This window comes from Silurus meridionalis, chromosome 5 (genome assembly GCF_014805685.1).
Source record: "Silurus meridionalis isolate SWU-2019-XX chromosome 5, ASM1480568v1, whole genome shotgun sequence".
In the NCBI taxonomy this organism is placed as follows: domain Eukaryota; kingdom Metazoa; phylum Chordata; class Actinopteri; order Siluriformes; family Siluridae; genus Silurus; species Silurus meridionalis.
Window position 1 is genome coordinate 22948510 of NC_060888.1, and position 18956 is coordinate 22967465.

At 39.2% G+C, this 18956-nt stretch overlaps 1 protein-coding gene across 2 annotated transcripts in view; it reads right to left on the minus strand.

Moving 5' to 3' along the window:
* The window catches only part of immp2l (inner mitochondrial membrane peptidase subunit 2), a 119755-nt gene that overhangs the window by 95084 nt on the left and 5715 nt on the right, over positions 1–18956 (minus strand). For both annotated transcript variants that reach the window (XM_046849623.1, XM_046849625.1), the window contains exons 2-3: positions 12847–12984; positions 11227–11330 (exon numbers count right to left, since the gene is read on the minus strand). In XM_046849623.1, the coding sequence (XP_046705579.1) occupies positions 11227–11330; positions 12847–12981 (239 nt within the window). In that variant the 5' untranslated portion in view covers positions 12982–12984. The remainder of the gene's footprint in view (positions 1–11226; positions 11331–12846; positions 12985–18956) is intronic.

Consider the following 18956-nt stretch of genomic DNA (forward strand, 5'->3'; position numbering starts at 1 on the left):
CAAAACAAGCATCTGTTGTGCAGCTGATATCAGTATATCAGTTTTTATTAATCTGATCCCTGCAGCTCAGGTGGACAATTATGGAACGACAGATTATATACATTTTGTTGTTTTTACTTTTTTTTTATTTTTATAGAAGATTGAAAAAACTAACATATCACATCAGTCACACACACAAATGCACACACACACACACGTCTGACAACACAATGCAACACAATGTCTGGTGAGTGCTGGAAATACCTGTTTCTGTATCCAGATGTAAACAGAAAATGGCGTGGCCTAAGCGACATTTACATTACTCAGCCTACTATTGATTTGATTTACAATTGAGCAGTTGAGGGTAAGGGCTTCGCTCAAGGGCTCAGCAGTGGCAGCTTGGTGGTGCTGATGGTTTTTCTCTGGCCGATGCCAATGCAGATATTTAGAAATCAGGGCAGCTGAGCGTTGGCCGATTTAGATGTCGATTTTCTTTTTTTCTCCCCTTCATCTTATAAAATCCCACAAGTTATTAATAAGAAGTGATTCCGAAAATTGCTTTAATTAAACATTTATTGAACAACACAAGCCTCCAATCGGTGCATTTGTTAGCAGGTTTTGGTCCCTGTGTCTACCTGTAGCCTGAACTACAGCTGGTTGAAGGATCGCTAACAAAACAAGTCCAAAACGTTACTCTTATTCTCTCTCCAAATGTTATTCTCCTGCTCTTTCCAAAACTAGCATCACATTCAGCCAATGAAATATGAAGGATGAGAACTTAAAGCCCAGGACACACCAAGCTGACCGTTGGGCAAAGTCGGGTTGTTTTTGGGCGTCGTCGACATGTTTTTTTTGGATGATTGAGGCAGGTGTAAACTCTGCTTGCTTTAGATATTCACAGTTCGAGCTCTTCCAGTTTCCTTGTTTGGTTGCCGAATAAAGACTACTGCCACCTGCTGGTATGGAAAAGTCTCTCAGAACGTACACACATGGTTTGGTGTGTCAGATACACCCGCCTATTAAACAGCCTAATTTGCAGCACAATCGGCCGATTTATACTTTATACCTGGACAATATGTATTAATCTCTGAATGCCATCCTCACCACAGATCATCAAAAACGTTGAATATCCAATGACCTAGCGGAAGCACCTCAGAAGCGCTCAGAAGAGGTCGTTACGACCCGATATGGGGCACAGAATGCTCGGGTTCTGGTGAGAATTCATCTGGTGACGCAAAGCTTCTCGCAATTCGATGATGCTCAAATAAGATCCCGGTCTTTTAACATCAAAAACTCACGGCTGCTAAACAAAAAAGAGAAAAGATTGGCAGTGCAATGGTATGAATATTCAGCGTTCCTCTGTGGGGTGGGACGTTGTTAACAGTCAGAGGCGCCTTGTTCTGGCAGTTTCTACTGCGTGGCATCTCATTAAAGCATAAAATGTTGACAAAACGTGAGCGACTACAAGGAGTTGGTCGGGGAGGCATCTCGGTATCGCAACATCTGCGATGACAATTTATGATCAAGGACACTTTGGGAAGAACGCAGCAGGGTGTTGGATTTGTCTTTCTGTTTGCCACGCAGACAGGATGAAGATTCTCGAAGACGAACAGACCTTGTGGTTCCTAATGAACCAGCGGAAAATTTCCCTGTGGACTGAAAGACTCGTACATTATTCTATATCCTTAATGACGGAAAAAATAAAGGACAGTAAATATCTGACAGTTGAAAAGAATCATATCGAATCTATTTTTTAATTACGCTCAGACCCGAATCAGCTCGGTAAACACTCGGGTGCGGATGCGGCTTGTTTGTGCAGTGGTGTATTAACGGTACATGGCTAACCTTTGGCAGTGACGTACGCACGCCGCTTCCAGTTTTCATGACTAGAACTAATTGGACATTTGGGCCATTCGTAATGTTTCTACGCCAGCTGTTTGTTATTGCATCATTAATTCATGCACAAAAGGAGCTAATGAAAAACGTAGCAGGATTTCTCGCAATTCGGGTCTGTTACTGTCACCTCTTCTCACGATGACAGAGCGAGAGCCAGAGTAGGAGAGCAGGAGAGCGGGAGGCTAAAGCTTCTGTATAGCTCAGTGGTCAAGACAGTGGAATGGAAGGGCAGGAGTTTAAATCCCAGCACCACCAAGCTTTGGGTTGGCTGGATCGCCCCTTGATCAAGACCATTAACCCTCAACTGCTCGGTTGTAAGTAGCTCTGGATAAGGGTGTCTGCCAAATACAATACATGTTACTGTTATGCTATTTTACATGTTTATAGCTAGCTGGCAAGGTAGCTACAGTACTTAACGATTCTGAGATCGGTAGATGGGGTTTTGTGTGGGGGGTTTTTTGGGAGCGATAGTGAATTTTACTGATAAAATTCGCAGATAACAGATTAATCAACTGGTAGTTTGATTGATACTGAATAAAAAAAAAAAAACCATATAAATAACTCTTTATGTAAAACAGTACTGTAAAAGTACTTTATTATAAAAAACAGTACTGAATCATGAAAATTGACTAAAATTAATAAATATGAAAATATGAATTAATAAATATAATATAAACAATAAATCAAATTATGATTGATACATATAATATCGCGCTCTTCGTGCAGCACACAGTCTCGTGTAAAAACAAACAGCGCATGGCTTCAGAGATTCACCTCTAGAGGCCGCTCTCGAAATGACAGCGGACTGGAAGCCGGAAAAACTATCGATATGGATTTTTGCTTATAGTTCCAGTAATCTGTAAAACCGATTAATCAGTCAACTTCTAGTTTTGTGTATATGCACGTAATGGGGAATCAGAGTCATAAAATGATGATTAAAAATCAAATAATTCTTTCCATTGCCCCATAAAGAGGCTGGGATTTCACTGAACATGGAAAGGATTCTTTTTCACACAAGTAAATGTCACTGATCACATTTGGCCTTGTGAAGTTTATCACAAAACATGATGCACTTTAAACATAAAATCCAGGCAAACGCTGTACATCTTATTCTTCACGCTGCATCACCAAGGTCTATGATTGATACGCTCGCTCTGAATGTGAAACTCGATGCCTACAAACACATCCATCAATTGAAAAAAATGAACAATAGTAAATAGTCAAGAAAGCCTTGGAGTTTAAGAACATCTACTGCATGAAGAGAGATCACACAGGCAAGTGGGTGGTTGCCAGAATGTTACTATTTTGCCCACATATTTGTCCTATTCTTTTGATGTCAAACAAGATGGCAGACAAATACATTTTTGAAGTGTCAAAAATGTATTCTATTTGAAGATGTTTGGACAGCTAATCAAGCGTCACCACCCAACCCACAATCCAACTTCCAACTTCAACTTCCGTCTCCCGTCTGCTCCCAACGCTTCTGCGAAAATCCATTTAATTCTTAGATATGATTAGGGAAACTCTAATCACATCAGGAAATGGAAAAATGATATGCCTTGTATCTGGTGCTACAGGATCCTCAAGGGTTTGTTAGATGCTAGTTAGCAGCTAGAAATGGAATGCAACACATGGGATAATATTATAGATTACATGAGAATTGAGGAACATAATTCAATAACAAAGTGTTAATAACACGCATCCAAGACATCCCATTTCATCTTTGGAACACGGTATTGTGCGCGTTAGGCTCAGCACTTTATTGATCTTGACTGAAGACGACAGCCGGGATGAATTTTCTGAAGTGTGCAGAAGGATTTCATCCACCAGGATCCATTGGAAACGCCACAAAAATTCAGTGAAGAGCAATTCGTCTTTTGGGCTGAACATACGGCCTGGACAGCTATAAAGGCTTTCAGGGAGCGGAAGTGAAAGGTTCCTGACTGGCAACCAAATCGATCAGCCGTCAAGAACCACAAGCAGCTCGCAGATATTGAAGGCATGAGCTTAGACAAAGAAGCTTTTTGTTTTACTATCACAGGACAGAACGAGTGAGAATGAACCTGTGTATGTAAATTTGGTGTGTCTGCTTTGATTTCATTATAATAATCTCTTATCACAGGTATTAAAAATGTAGCTAAGATTTCAGAGCTAATATTGTGATGATAAAGTTTCGGAAAAAAAACAGAGGATCTAATAAGGACTTCTCCATAGGGAGCTTTCACTATAGCCACTATAGCCACTCCTTTTTTCCTTTCTCTGGATTCAGCCAATCAAGTGAAACTCCTGTTGGTTTCGTGGTGATTCCGAGCTAAGGATAATGAAGTTTGAAGTGCTCCCAGAGAGCCTCGAGAGGTTAAGAGGTGAAATCCCAGGAATTCCAGAGAGCCATTCAAAGCTCATTTTAGCTCAGCTGCATGACTGGAGTCGACTCATTTTGTAGTCGCTTAGGATAAAAGGCTGTTTTTAAACTTCAGAGCCATCAGTTTTACACACCTTTCCATAAGAATACTGTCACGCTTTGATCAAGAGTCGGAAACTAGAATACGAATAGGACGTTTATTAGCCTTTGGAAACAAACAGAAGCTAGGAAGCAGCATGTCCCGGAAAACGGGTATATTCCGAAACACAGGTAGTCCAGGGATGATCGCAAGAATGAACCGTAGATCGGATGGTGAGTGAGTGCGAACGAGGGGCTTTATAAAGGGAGGTTGTAGATTGGAGACAGGTGAAGGTGATAAGTGTGAAGGCGAGGTGCTGCGAGTGTGCTGAGTGCCGAGGGGGGGCGTGGCCGGTGGTTTCCTGACAACTACTCACTGTGATTTGATTAAGTTTCCATTAATATTACATCTGAATATTTTTTTGTAACAACCTAAGATGTCCATCTGAAAAAAGGGGGCTGTTATTCCTTTATATTTTCCCCAATAAGCATCCAAATACCCTTACGTTAAATCTGATATATTGTTCATGAACCTCGTGCAATGGTTTCTTCTCAAATCCAGTGGACTACCGTGATAAAAAAAAACATGTCACCGTGCACGTAGTTATTTTAAAATATTATATCAGACATTATGAAACAAACCAAGAAATAATCAATTCAGCATTAGACAGATCCAACGCTTCACAAGAACAAGCTTGTCCAGGTCTGTCACTATAACACCTGAGCGTTCCAAAAATAGCTCCATCTAATTCCCTGTAAGGGAAGACTGCCATCTTTGGGTCAAGAGACGATACAGAGGCTCTGTCTGACTAGCACTTCAAACAAATCCAAAACCTGAGAATCAGTCCAAACGAAAAAAAAAATCATTTTGGAAACCGCTATAGAGGGATTATCTGATTACACTTTCAGTCTCCAGGCTTCAGTGAGTAAGAGAGCGGTACATGTTCGAATGACTATGCATCTAATATTAGATCAGAAGGGTAAAGCTTAAAAACAGGAGTTGCCAGTGTTAAATAATATGTTGTACAAATATTTCCACTGCTTTACCAGCTTTTTTTCTTATGTTAAAAAATTAAGATTGAAAAATAAATGGCAGAAATGTAGAACTTAAAAAAAAGATGAGCATTTCACCAGTTCTGGCTTAAAAAAGAGCAGGAAAGGGGAATAACTATAATGTCAGCTGTGCAGTCAGGAACTTCTTGGTGACAGTGGCAAACAGCAGTATAAAGCAGAACATAGAAAGAAATGTAAATTTTTTTAATAATCTTTATATATATATATATATATATATATATATATATATATATATATATATATATATATATATACACACACACACACACACACACACACACACCGTATTTTTCAGACTATAAGCCGCTACTTTTTTCCCACGCTTTGAACCCCGCAGCTTAAACAAAGAAGCGGCTTATTTATAAATTTTTCCTGGGTTTTTCCCGATTTCACAAACTTCAAGCCACAAAACTGAACCCCATAACATTAGACCAATAATATGTCTGAACGGAAACGAAAAAACGCACCTCACCTGTGTTCTGAGCTGCACGGCTTCGGGAGAAAAAACGTTTTTTTTAAACGCACGGCGATGCCAAAAGTTAAACTCCCGAGAGAAATAGTTGTGAAAGGAAAGAGGAAGACAGTGAACAATGACTTTCTTGGTCGGCTACTGTTTAGATACAAGCCGTTGTAACGTGTTGAGTCTGGGTGAAGGGAGAGTTCGCTAACTCCAGTTACAACAGAAATCATATAAGCACAGACAGGTTTCCAAAACTCATGCTTTTTTTATTTTTCTTGGCAACAGCATTATGGGTTAGTCAAAGAAACTTAGAAATGAGCATCAGAAAATAATAACATATTCCTCGGTCTCCACACATGCAGTAATACCGGAAAATGCGGCAGGCTATTCCCAAAATACCGCTATAAAGCGCAACATATTTCACCCGTTACACCGTGTAACAGGCACTGTCTTTCTGTTAAAGCCTGTGTAAAGTTCATTAGTTTCAGTGTAGACCCTAACCCTAACCCTGACCCTAACCCGGCTTATAGACAGGTGCGGCTTCTACTGCTGAGCAAAGTGTTTGTATCCTTTCTAAAGCTGAAACTCGAGTAATTCGAATACAAAAATGCATCAAGACAGAATATTTCCCTGGATGCTTCGTTTTAATCCAATTGACTACACACGAAGCATTGCATTTCCCCACGGACCATTATTCTTGACGCACCACCTGCATCTTTATTGCGCTGGACAGGTGTACCACAGAAGACGGTGCAGAATGAAAAAATTAGGAACGGAGAGAATACACGGAGGGTGAGGAGAAGATTCAGGCCAAAGAAAACTAAAAGTTTCTAATGGTTAGTCTCATTTCATACTCAAACCTAAAGAAAACACTGCACGGTGCGGTTAACGTTTTTAAAGTCATTTGAAGTGGATTTGTATATTTTGACTTATATACTGCATTTTGATGCAATATTTTCAGGAAATGAAATGCAATTTCAGCAATTTCAATAAAAGGAAACCAATTAGTACTTGTTCATATTACGAGACCTGATGTTTTTCCTCTTGTATATTTTGCATTGCTGATTTAACAAAGAAAAAAATCGATGGGATAATAATCGGTAGAATACTCGATTACTAAAATATTCGATAACCGCAGCCTTAATCCTTACCGCTGATTGGTGCAAGAAAAGAAACGAGTATATAATTACTTTTGTTTGCACGTTGTTGGAGTAGTTTTTTTTTTTTCAGCCAAAATGTAATGCTTTTTGGAAAGTGTCTGGAAAACTGAAATGTGAATGTGTTTAATTTAAAATGTATACAGACGCTCAAGACTTTATGAAAATTCACTGTACAAACTTTGGCGGATACAAACAAACCTGTCCTCAAACTGAAATTAGTTCGGAGTCTGAAAAAAAAAATTCAAAACAGAGGAGAGCCGCCGCGAGCTAGTCGTCGGCTGTAACGAGTCAACATGACACGCACTGGACTCAAATTTTTCAAGTGATTTGAAAAAAATAAATGTATTATTTTTTTATTACTTAATACAAAATATTGTATACAGTATTGTGATTATTTTGATTTGTTTTAGTATATTTTATTGTTTATTTGATAGTATTTATAGCTCTTACATCATTAGGAAATATGCATAGACAATAACGAACGCAGTAACGACTTACGAAAAATGCGTAAAAAACGGTCGTTCGAAACGTTACTCGTTCGTAAGGGGAGGAGCTTCTGCATCTATCTATTTCTGTAAAGCTGCACTGTCACCAAGTCTATTGTTTAAAAGGTTACACAAGTAAAAAAATAATTGAATTAATCATAGTGTTGCTGTTTAATAACAATATAAAAAAAAAAAAAAAGTCACACCTGCTCAGCTATGTCCTGAGCTGATTTTTTATTCATCCCCATTGATCTGTGTACTTTGTTTTCTGATCCGTGGGGTCCCTGAACTGTCTTCCAGCTGAAATTTCAATCTTTTTATTTTTTGTATGAACGCTGTGAGTTACTGTTGCAGGATTGTGACTCACAACAGCTCAGCACACAATGTGAAAAACAAATGTTCTAAATGATCCAACTTCATCCATCCATGAACTGTCAGTTTCTAGTTTATCCCATATGAATCTCTCATCCCTCTAGCATGGATATTTACACCACACGCTGCATCCGCAAAGCCACCAGCATTGTAGCTGATCACACACACTCCTCACACACATTCTTCAACCCTCCTGCTGCCTGGCAAAAGGTAACGAAGCATTCAAAGCATGTGCTGACTGTTGTAACAGTTTCGTTGCAAGAGCCATTTAACTCAACACACACACACACACACACACACACACACACACACACATCTTCTGGTTAGTGCTGCAGTGTCACTGTGTCTGTTGTCTCATTGTGGTGTGTAGTTTGCACTAAATATCGGTTCTTTTAGTTAGTTTTAGTGTTTTGTGTTATATTTTGTTCATTTCTGTTGTTTCATGCAGCAACTTGGTCCTTGTTTCATTTCACCGTGTACTGTGTATACGGCTGAAATCACAACACGAGCATTACTTAAATGCGTTATGTAGTTCAATTGTGTACATTTTAGCCTTTATATTTACATTACAATTTATATATTTTTTTTTATTTGCATTATAATAATAATAATTATTATTATTATTATTTAGTGGTAGCACATTAGTTAAGGCTCTGGGTTAATGATTGGAAGTTTGGGGCCCTTGAGCAAGGCTCTGAACCTTCTGTGCTCCAAAGTTCTGTATTTTTGGCTGACCTAGCGCTCTGACCCCAGCCTTCCTTACAAAATGCCATAAATACAAGTTACAGTAACAATTTTAAAGTGGATTATTCTTCTGTAACCCAGAAGTGATTTACAACTGCAATTCAACAATAACTCACTTTTTTAAATTAATTAATAATGACAATAAAATACATTTTTCTCTCAAACCACTCAAGGACACTGTACAATTGAGTGATAGTCATAAAAACCAAGACATCGATAAAACAAATAACAGCTGTTTAGCGGTTAAAACTGATCAGAAAAAGCTCATTTAAACAAATGAGTTTTAAGACATACACTGTGGAAGAGAATTCCATAATGAGGAGCAGCCCAGCTAAATGCCCTATACCCCATAGTGACTACATGAACAGAAGATACAACAAGGAAATCAGAGGAAGAAGATCTAAGAGTATGCTTTCTGCTAACCCAGAGATATCAAGGTGTAAGATTATGAAGAGCAGTAAGAAGCAGAATCTTATACTCAACTCGATATTTAACAGGAAGCCGGTGTAGAAGATAGAGAACAGGGGAGATATGCTCAATGGAGAAGGTTCTAATGATTATAAAGGGAGCTGAGTTCTGGAGCAACTGAAGATTATGAAGGAGTTTGTGAGTTAAAATAATCAATATAATCAATCGAATAACTGTGGAATTGGATGTAAAGGAACGGACTGAGACGTAAGATGGAAGTACACAGACCGAGTAATATTGCTCGCTCAAGACAAAGTATTATCAAGGACGCCACCTAGACTTCCTATGCAACTTAGACCTTAAACACTATAATATAATGTGTAGAATATAGTATAAGATTCGACTGCATTCTCATCTAAGCAACAACCTACACGTTTCAAAATATACAATGCGGACAAATGCAGCTAATACACACATACTTGGGCACAGTTTGCCCCCACAGCAGACAAGATCATCGGAAGGTGCTTTTTAGCATTTACAAACGAGAGGGGGAAAAAAAAAAATGCCAGACAACAACAGAGAGCACAGTCGGCCCTGTACTTGATCAATGAGAAATTTGAAAGCTAATACTTGTGGCCTCCCTCGGTGGTCCAGACGAGAGCGTACTCGGCTAATTGGAGTGGAGTTAATTGCCTGCAGTGCCTGACTCACAGCACAGTAATGCCGACAGGCTGTTGGATGTGAACTGCTAAATGAATGAGAGCGCAGATGTGCTCGTCTCCTGGCTCTGAGAGGTGTGTGTGTGGCCTGCACACGGAGGTGACCACTCGGTGTGAAAGTGTCCCTGAGGTATTCTCCTGCAGCCAGGATTCTTTTCTCAAATCACAATCAGGGCACAAAGCAGGAAATTGGGAAGGGAATGAGACTCCGAGTAAGACCATTTCATTCCCTGTGTCTTACTCTCTCTCTCTCCCTCTCTCACACACACACACACACACAAACAAAATGGCTGACTCAGCTCATATCATAACTGTTTGATAAATACATTTGCTTTCATCTATCATCTGATGTTCAATCTGATCATCACTCTGGAATCCAATAGGTTGAATTTTACCACCTACAGTGGTGAGAAAAAGTGTTGATTTCTTATTTTTTTGCATGTTTGTCACACTTTAATGTTTTAGAGCATCAGAATCAGAATCTGAATCCGGTATATTGGCCAAGTGTGTTGACACACACGAGGAATTTGGTTCTAGCTGTTAGTGACTCTTAAAGTACAGATATGAATAAAACTATACATTCAGCTGTGCAGAAATACAAGAAACTGTTCCTGTGTCTGGCATCATCATCAAACTAATATAAATATTAGTAAAAGTAACACAAGTGAACACAACATGCAGTTTTTAAATGAAGGTTTTTATTATTGAGGGAAAACAACACTTTTTCACACCACTGTATATTTCAAATTTCTCTCTTAATTCAGCTAATAAAAACATCGCTAACATACGTCTCAAGACGTCTCAGGCCGAGATTCTGAATACATTTTGAATGATTTCCGATAAATTCCGAATCATTTAATGTATTCCATCATCAAAACTCTAAATGTGGACCAAAAGAATTGAAGCAGAAAAAGCTAACGATGTACACTATATTGCCAAAAGTTTGCGGACACCTGGTTACAAGTATGGTATGTGCTTTCTGAGCATTGCACTCTTCCGGGAAGATGTTCCACTAGATTTTGGAGTGTACTTGTGGACATCTGTGGTCATCAGCCAAAGGTGAGGTGAGGAGGCCTGGGGCACAGTCAGTTTTCCAATTTATCCCAATGGTGTTCAATAGGTTTGAGTTGAGGGCTCTATAGCAGGAGATCTTTTACTCCAACCCATGAAAGCATATCTTAATGGAGCTGGCTTTGTGAACAGGAGCATTGTCATGTGGAAACATATTTGGGTCTCCTAGTTCAAGTAAGGGAAAAATTTCCTATACAATTGTGTGCCTCCACCTTTACAGAAAAAATCTGGGGACAGACCACATACTGTATATCTGGAAAAGTCAGGTGTCCCAATACTTGTGTCCATATAGTGTACACTGGAATGGCTGATTGTTTTGAAAAGTTTAACTTGGTGAAAAGTGTCTCAGTATAAATGCCTGTGATGTAGCACTGTTGCGTCGCGCACTTCCTCAGAGCGAGTTTAATCAGTTACTCACACGACTGATACGATGTCCCCCCGCTGCACCTCATAGTTCCTCACACTCCAGCGGTTCAGAAGTACGACGTCTGACGACAAGGTTCCCTCAGGGTTCAGCGAGGGCTGATGGAAAGATTAGAAACAAGGCTTTTAGCACACTCTCGCCACTTTGTTTCAGCGGTGTCATGAACAGGACCGAGCACACACACACACACACACACACACACACACACACACAAGTATTTTAAAAAAAAAAATTTAATATATCAGTAGCAGAAATTAGCTGCTCGAATCCAAAATGGGGTGGAGCTAATTTCTGGGCCAGAAACGGTTTTTTTTTTACCTTTTTTTTAAGTAACCTTACTGCATTTCATTATACTCCACACAGTGACAAAATTAAATCTAATACAAAACTAGGCAAGTCCACTGCATGGTGACATTATAAATCACTGTTTTTCGAACATACTGTCTATCATTCACATTCTGTCAACAGAGGCCGCTTTTAAAACGACTAACTGCTGCTTTAACGCAAGAGTATAATAAGAATAATAATACATTTTATTGCTAGGTGAATTTTTAACACTCAATGACACCGCACAATAAGTTACAAGGCAAGCACGATTAACAGCATCTAGAATCAACTCATACAGCTTACGACGTATACAAAGCAGTTATAAAAGCCTTCATAAGAGTGTGACTGTGTAACTGGCCAATAAGATTTAGAAAGCGTGGAGAAAGGAAGAGTATGCAATCTCAAACAGGTGAGACTTGAGTCTAGATTTAAAAACATACAGAGTCAGTGTTTCTAATGTCTGGAGGTAAAGAGTTCCAGAGCCGGGGTGGTCGGAGCAGCAGAAAGCCCTATGCCCCATGGTGACGAGACGAGCAGAAGGAACAGAAAGAAGGCGAGACGAGGCAGATCTGAGAGAACGAGACTTAAAAGTGTCTTCTAAAAACTGAAACTTCCAATGGAGTTAAAACCACAATGTTTTACCTGAGTCCAAACCACCCACATGGCGCATACTAACGAATCGCTGAAAGAAGAATAGTTTGCTTTCCTCTTTGTGACAGTTTATGGAACAACTTGGGTGTGACGACAGACTCTCGAGCATGAGAGCGCGCTGATATGACACACAGGCATCCGGCGCATCATTAAGCCAGATCTCCGAGAGTCATTTCACGCTTGCCGGGGTAATTGACAGAAATATCTCTTATCCGCTTTTTTCCCAAAATAAATAACCTGACGAGAGCTCGAGGCTGGGGAATTTATCTCTGTCACAGATGGATGCTCTATCACTTTTATTCAGACATCCTCTCTCATTCTGACCCGGTGTCAGCTTTCAGCAACGTCCAAGGAGCTCACGTTTTGTTTTTATTTCCTTTTTTTTAACGACTTATTGGCTGAACAGGAAGGAAAGAACCATTCATGAAAAAAAAAGATTAAAAAATGAATGAAAAAGCAGAGGAGAATGAAATGTGGAGGGCAAAAACATCTGCATTACTGCTCATCTGTTTACCAACAACCAAATTGAATTCAACTTACTGAGCAATTATTTGCTTTCAAATATACATACTGATTACTGAAGCAGAAAATACTCAAGTTATAAAATCTCCTTTGTAAAATCTGATTTACACTCACCTGCATGGAGGCTCCTTCCACCCGTGCCACGTAAGCGAGTCGGTCTAACACCGTCACTGTGACAGGGACGGCTACAAAGAACCCACTCACGAAGGCTTTTAAATATTTCCGTCCGAGTCCAGCTGTCTGAGCCATGTCCTGCAAATAGACAGAGACACGCTCACTGATAACGTCCATAACACTGTAAAAGCGACTGCACAACTCTAAAGGTAAAGGTCAATTTTTGCTTCACGTGGACGTCATAGCACAGTAAAACATTTTTCTTTGCATATCCCAGCAATGTTTGGAAGCTGAAAAAGCAGGAAGTTGGGGTCAGAGTGCACGGGCAGCCATGATACAGTACCCCGGGAGCACTGAGACATTAGGGCCTTGTTAAAGGACCCAAGAGATTTCATTATGGACAGAAAGTTGGGATAAAAGAGCACGCGAGAAATTTTGCATGAAACTGAATCTGCCTCAGAAACGTTTGACAAGGCATACGTTGGACATACGGCGATGCTGCGACGAGTCGTTCGAGGTGTTTTGAGTGGCACGTGCGCTTCAGAGTGACGACGAGAGATCAGGAAGACCTTCAACGAGCTCAACCCCCCGAAAAAGTCTAAACCATTCAGCAACTTGTGCATGACGATTGTCAGAGAACAATCGTTCCAAACCCACCCTACTCGCCAGATTTGGCTGGTGCGGACTCTGCCCTTTTCCCGAAGATGAAGATTCAGCTCAAAGGTTGCCATTTTGGCACGATTGCTGAGATCCAGTGTAAACAGCAGAAGGTGCTTGACAGACTTCCAGGACACTTTTCAGAAGTGGCAGGAACACTGGGAGCGCTGCATTGCTGTGAAAGGGGACTATTTTAAAGGTGGTTGTGTGTAAACGTAGATAAATTAAGTACTTTCTTGGAAACAGAGCGAGTCTCCAAAATTCTTTATACCACCTCGTACATATAATACTTAATATATAACATAAGTCATGTGATACTGTACATTATAAAATTAATAAATATTTGTGTCCAAATGATATATGTGAATTGTATTATTTTTATTCTGCCTGTGTATCTGTAGTTGTGTAGTTTTTGTGATATTAACCGCATCTGAGTGGTAGCTCAGTGGTTAAGGCTTTAGACTTTTGGGGCCCTTGAGCAAGGCCCTCATGATACAGCTTCAGGGATGATGTATCATAGCTGAACCCTAACAAATCGCTGCGATATGCGATGAAATTTCACTGTGCTGTAATGTATATGTGACATAAAGAAAGCACCTTTCTTTCGACACAGTACCCATTCAATTACATTTTCGTTTGTACAGTATTATATAAAAGTAAGCATTATTCAAAATCCTCATGAAATGATCAGAGATATATAATATAATAAAATACATACAAAAAAATATAATAAAAACACCCCAGAATAATGGTAGCTGTACTGTCCTTCTGTTGGCTCTGTATGTCTATTCCTGCGTTAATGAGTTTTTCCTACTGTATAAACAATATGTAACCAATGGACTGCTGGGTAAAAGTCTTTTCATCAGTGGGACACAAATCACTGCTCGTTTCGGTGTTATGCGACTATTACGCCGAAGTTTTGAAAAAACAACAACAACATATATGCGCTACTTGGACTACTTTGACTTATGCATTTCACGTGATCATTCAAAAATATTACGATCCATTCTGAGGAGTACATTTTGCTCATCTCTACACTATAATGTGCACAAACTCTTTGACAATTACTGTGATATAAACATGGCATAAAACAAGATGAATTCCGAGGAGGTACTTCATACTCCGAATGGCTCTGTTGTTTGAATCCTCATTTACAGTACTAATGATTTCTGAAAGAGAACTGAACTGCAGTCTTTCATGTAGTCTCTCAGCGCACTGCTTTCGCCTGATTATAAATTCAAACAGAGGACATGGTCTTTATGAAATCCCCAAACAGACTTTTAACATTCATTAAAAATATAAAGATTTTGCAAGCTGGACAGAGTGATTGCTGTGTAACTTACTGTGCTGTAGAAGAGACTTGATAATTACAACTGGCCTTTGTTCTGCCAGCTCAAATAAACCAATTAAATGCTAAGTGAGGGACAACAAATGTCTGTTTACTTCATTTTAATGACACTACTGGTAGAGCAGAAGCTTTTTTATTTTAAGGGTCAATAAGTGTCAAAATTATTGTGGCTCAACACCGAATCATTTGAAGCATCTGAATTGCATGAAGCCTCAACTTTTACATATTTACAGATTGTTCTATATATTTGGGGTTTAACGTACGTACCTCGGTTTTAAAGTCACGGTTCCGTTCAATTTCGTTAAGGTTTGGGGGAAGAAACGCAAAACATAAAATTGCTTGTTTTTTAATTAACGCAGTTTATTATTATTATTATTATTAACATTTGTGAACATCAACAGTTTACATTTTTTAAATAAATTTTAAATAAAATGCCTGATTTAAAAAGATACAAATACAAAATTGAATAAATCAAATTGATGCAATACTCTAATTTATTATATTTATTCAAATGGCACAAATTAAATTGTTTAAATAAAATTCAATAAATGGACACATTTATTTAAACAGTTTAGACCCCATTTAAGTAATACACATGTATAATACAGTAAATGTGTGTGTTTTACATTTTATTAAATTTTCTAAAGCTATGTTCTACTTTACTGCTCTACATATTTCAGCTTGAAGCTGGACCTAAAACGCAAAAGAATCCGTATCGCTATAGTTGACAGGAAGGGAGCAGCCACAGAAACTATAGAAACAGTGTATTATAACAAGTAGGGCTGGGTATCATGCCATAGCACTACGATGAATCCAACACACATGATACTTATCGCTGTATAAGATTTGATCTGCAAATCTTTTGTAAATCGACAATACTTTTCTTTATTGCCTACTAAGAGAAATAAGTTTTGTTAAAAAAAGAATTAACCATTGTACAATTAAAAAAAATGACAATATTTTAAAAAGTACTGCAAAATCATGGCATTGTATTATTTTGATATAAACCAGAAACCGGTTCATGAATTTAAATAGAAGTTGTCAGATGTTGTCAGATGTTGAACTGTGTAACTAGTAATGGCTTAGTAAATATTTAACTAAATCTGGCCGTGATGGTGATGGAGATCTGGCACACTCGAAACCCTAAAACACTAGATTCCGTCACATCAGGAGCATGCGAACATTTGAAACCCACTTTCCAGTGAAATCCGTTACTCAAAGTTGTTTTGAGACAAATACTATACAGAGGTAATAATCTTTTTTTTTCTTATAAAGCCCCCATGCAGGCTCGTGTTAAGCCTCCTGATGCGCTCGAGGATACCGGCTTCCGAAGGGCTGCTGGAGCTGAGAGGATAATAACAAACTGCCAGGATGGAGATCTCTGAAATCTGAGAGCGTCCTGCTGCGAAAAAGCTGAAGCGAGGAGCTCAACAGAAGGGCTGCCACCATGGCTGTGCTTTGGCTCTGGTGAACGTTGGCACCAACCAGATTCAACATTTCCTTTTTCCCTCCTTCACGCAGGTCTATGGTAAAGACTGACATTGTGTTTCTCTTCATTAAACAACTCGCTACGTGAAGTTTTTCTCATCTCGCAAGAAAGCGAATAGGGGAAAGAGCTTGAAAGCAGTGCTAAATTATCTGCGCTGATATATGGAGAACCCTACCAAGCACCATCTGTCAAGCCGCTCGAACAGTAAGCGCTTTCCAGAGCCTGGTGAGAAATATTCCTGCTTTCCTCACAGCAAACACATGACACAAAATTTTTTTTTTTTTTGCTCCCAGGATATTACTGAAAATAGTCTCTTTGTATTAATACAACCCACCTTAGCGAGCCCACCCGCTAAGATGTGGACCGAACTGGTTTATAAAATATTAACTTAGTACTAAATCTAATTAGTGTCGGATTTCATAGTCGCATATTTGAGAGCACAGGTAGTCTCCGCGCTACGATGCTTCGACTTACGGTTCTTCGAATCATCAGAATTGTAGATTCATCTGCACGATTCATCACTTTACATTCAGCAAAAAATTGATGAAATTTTAGATGACAGATGATAACAACTGGTTCAACCATTTTGCATCATTCCATGACTTATGCAATAACCTGATGCTGAGATGTTTTGAGGGTAAAGACTATTGAGGTGAAACCAGTATTATATATTTTGATCAACATAAAAAAACTACTCATGTAGAAAACAGCAGGCACTTCAACAAAACAATGAAATGAATGTACCAAAGCATTCGCAAACTTGATCAACGAGAATTGCTTTTATGATGTGCACAGGTGACTACATGTGGAGGTGAAGAATCTGAGATCTGTGATCTGAGAAAAGCTCCAAAGCAACTGAGAAAAACTGTAATAATATTTGTGACAGAATCCGAATTTCTTCCAGCCACATGGAGCACACACCAGCAAGAGGCTGACAGATTGAACCCTAACACGCCACCGCACACATCTGCAATTAGAGCACGTTAAGTGAAACGTGTGTCTATCGTTCTACTTCCAATTTTCTGCTCCTCGACTAGTGATTAAAAGCGATTTCATGAATTCCAGGTCGGGACCGAGGCATCACTGTGACATCAGTGATCTGTAATGTGTTCGGCTCATTTGGCATGAATTCCTCTTGAAATTACCCTTATCACCTTGGAGACATTGCAGCAGAGGGTCTGCTCTGTTTAAATGCTGAAATCAACTATGCAATTAACCTACCACCCCCCGCACCCCCCAACCCTGTGGCTTCATTTGCAAATATAATGTTGGATACATAACTAAGTCGGCCTCAAATAGTGGATGTGTAATAGGATTATACGATGGCAGACCTACGAGTGAAGAAAATCACTTTTTTTTTCAAATCCTTTTTTCCCATTTTTTCTTATTACCTTTTAACTATTTCAACAGCAGCACTACTGTACTTCTAACTGCTTGATAATATCCTGTACTATCCTTCTGTTGAAAGCTGCACTAAATGATCAAAAGTATTCGGAAACCTGGCTTTTCCACCAATACTGTATGTGCTTCTTCCCCAAAATGTTACCAACAAATTGAGGACACACGATTGCGTAAGATGCATTTACTTTTCCCTTCACTTAAACTAGGAGACCCAAACCTGTTCCAGCATGACAATACCCCTGTGCAATCTAAAAAGATATGGATTAAATGAGATGGAGAGGAAGATATTGAGTGATCTGCTATAGAACTCTGACCTCAACATTATTGAACACCTTTGGGATGAATGTGAACACTGACTGCACCCCAGGCCTCCTCACCTCACCTACATCTGTAACTGACTTTACTTACACTCGTGTGGCTGAATGAGCACAAATCTCCTCACACACGCTCTCCAAAATCTAGAGGAACATCTTCCAGAGAGAATGGAGTTTATTATAACAGCAAATTTGTATCCATACAGTGTATATACTATTGTTTCTCATCAGACCAAGTGTAGGGTCTTGGAGGTAATTATTACCTATAACCTACCTGTAAATTAAGACTAAATGTGGAATGGGGTGTTCAAAAACTGCATTACACAACTTATGGTTAAATGTCTACAAAGTTTTAAAGATTAGCATTGTAGCAGATTTTAAACCGCTCAGGTTTTATTCAGAGTGTTTAAAAACATTTTGCTATTACTTCTTTACAACTGAAAACTGCAATTGTGTACAGTTACCTCCACACGTACTGCTAGGACTGTTTTGAAGTTCTTCCTCAGCCTTCTTCTACCGATATACCCCATGTACGCCTCTCTCACCTTGTCTCCAAAACGTCCTACATGCGCTGTCCCTCTAATAAACTCGTTTCTAATCCTGTACATCGGCGTCAATCCAAACAAAAACATCAACATCTTCAGCTCTGCTACCTCCAGCTCCACCTCCTGTCTTTTACTCAATACCACTGTCTCTAAACCATACAACATTGCAGGTCTCACCACAGTCCTATAAACTTTCCCTTTCACTCTCGCAGATACTCTTCTATCACAAATCACTCCTGCTATCACTCTTCTTACATTTACATTTACATTTGCGGCATTTGGCAGACACCCTTATCCAGAGCGACTTACAACTGAGCAGGGGAGGGGGTTTTTTTTAGGGCTTTTGCTCAAGGGCC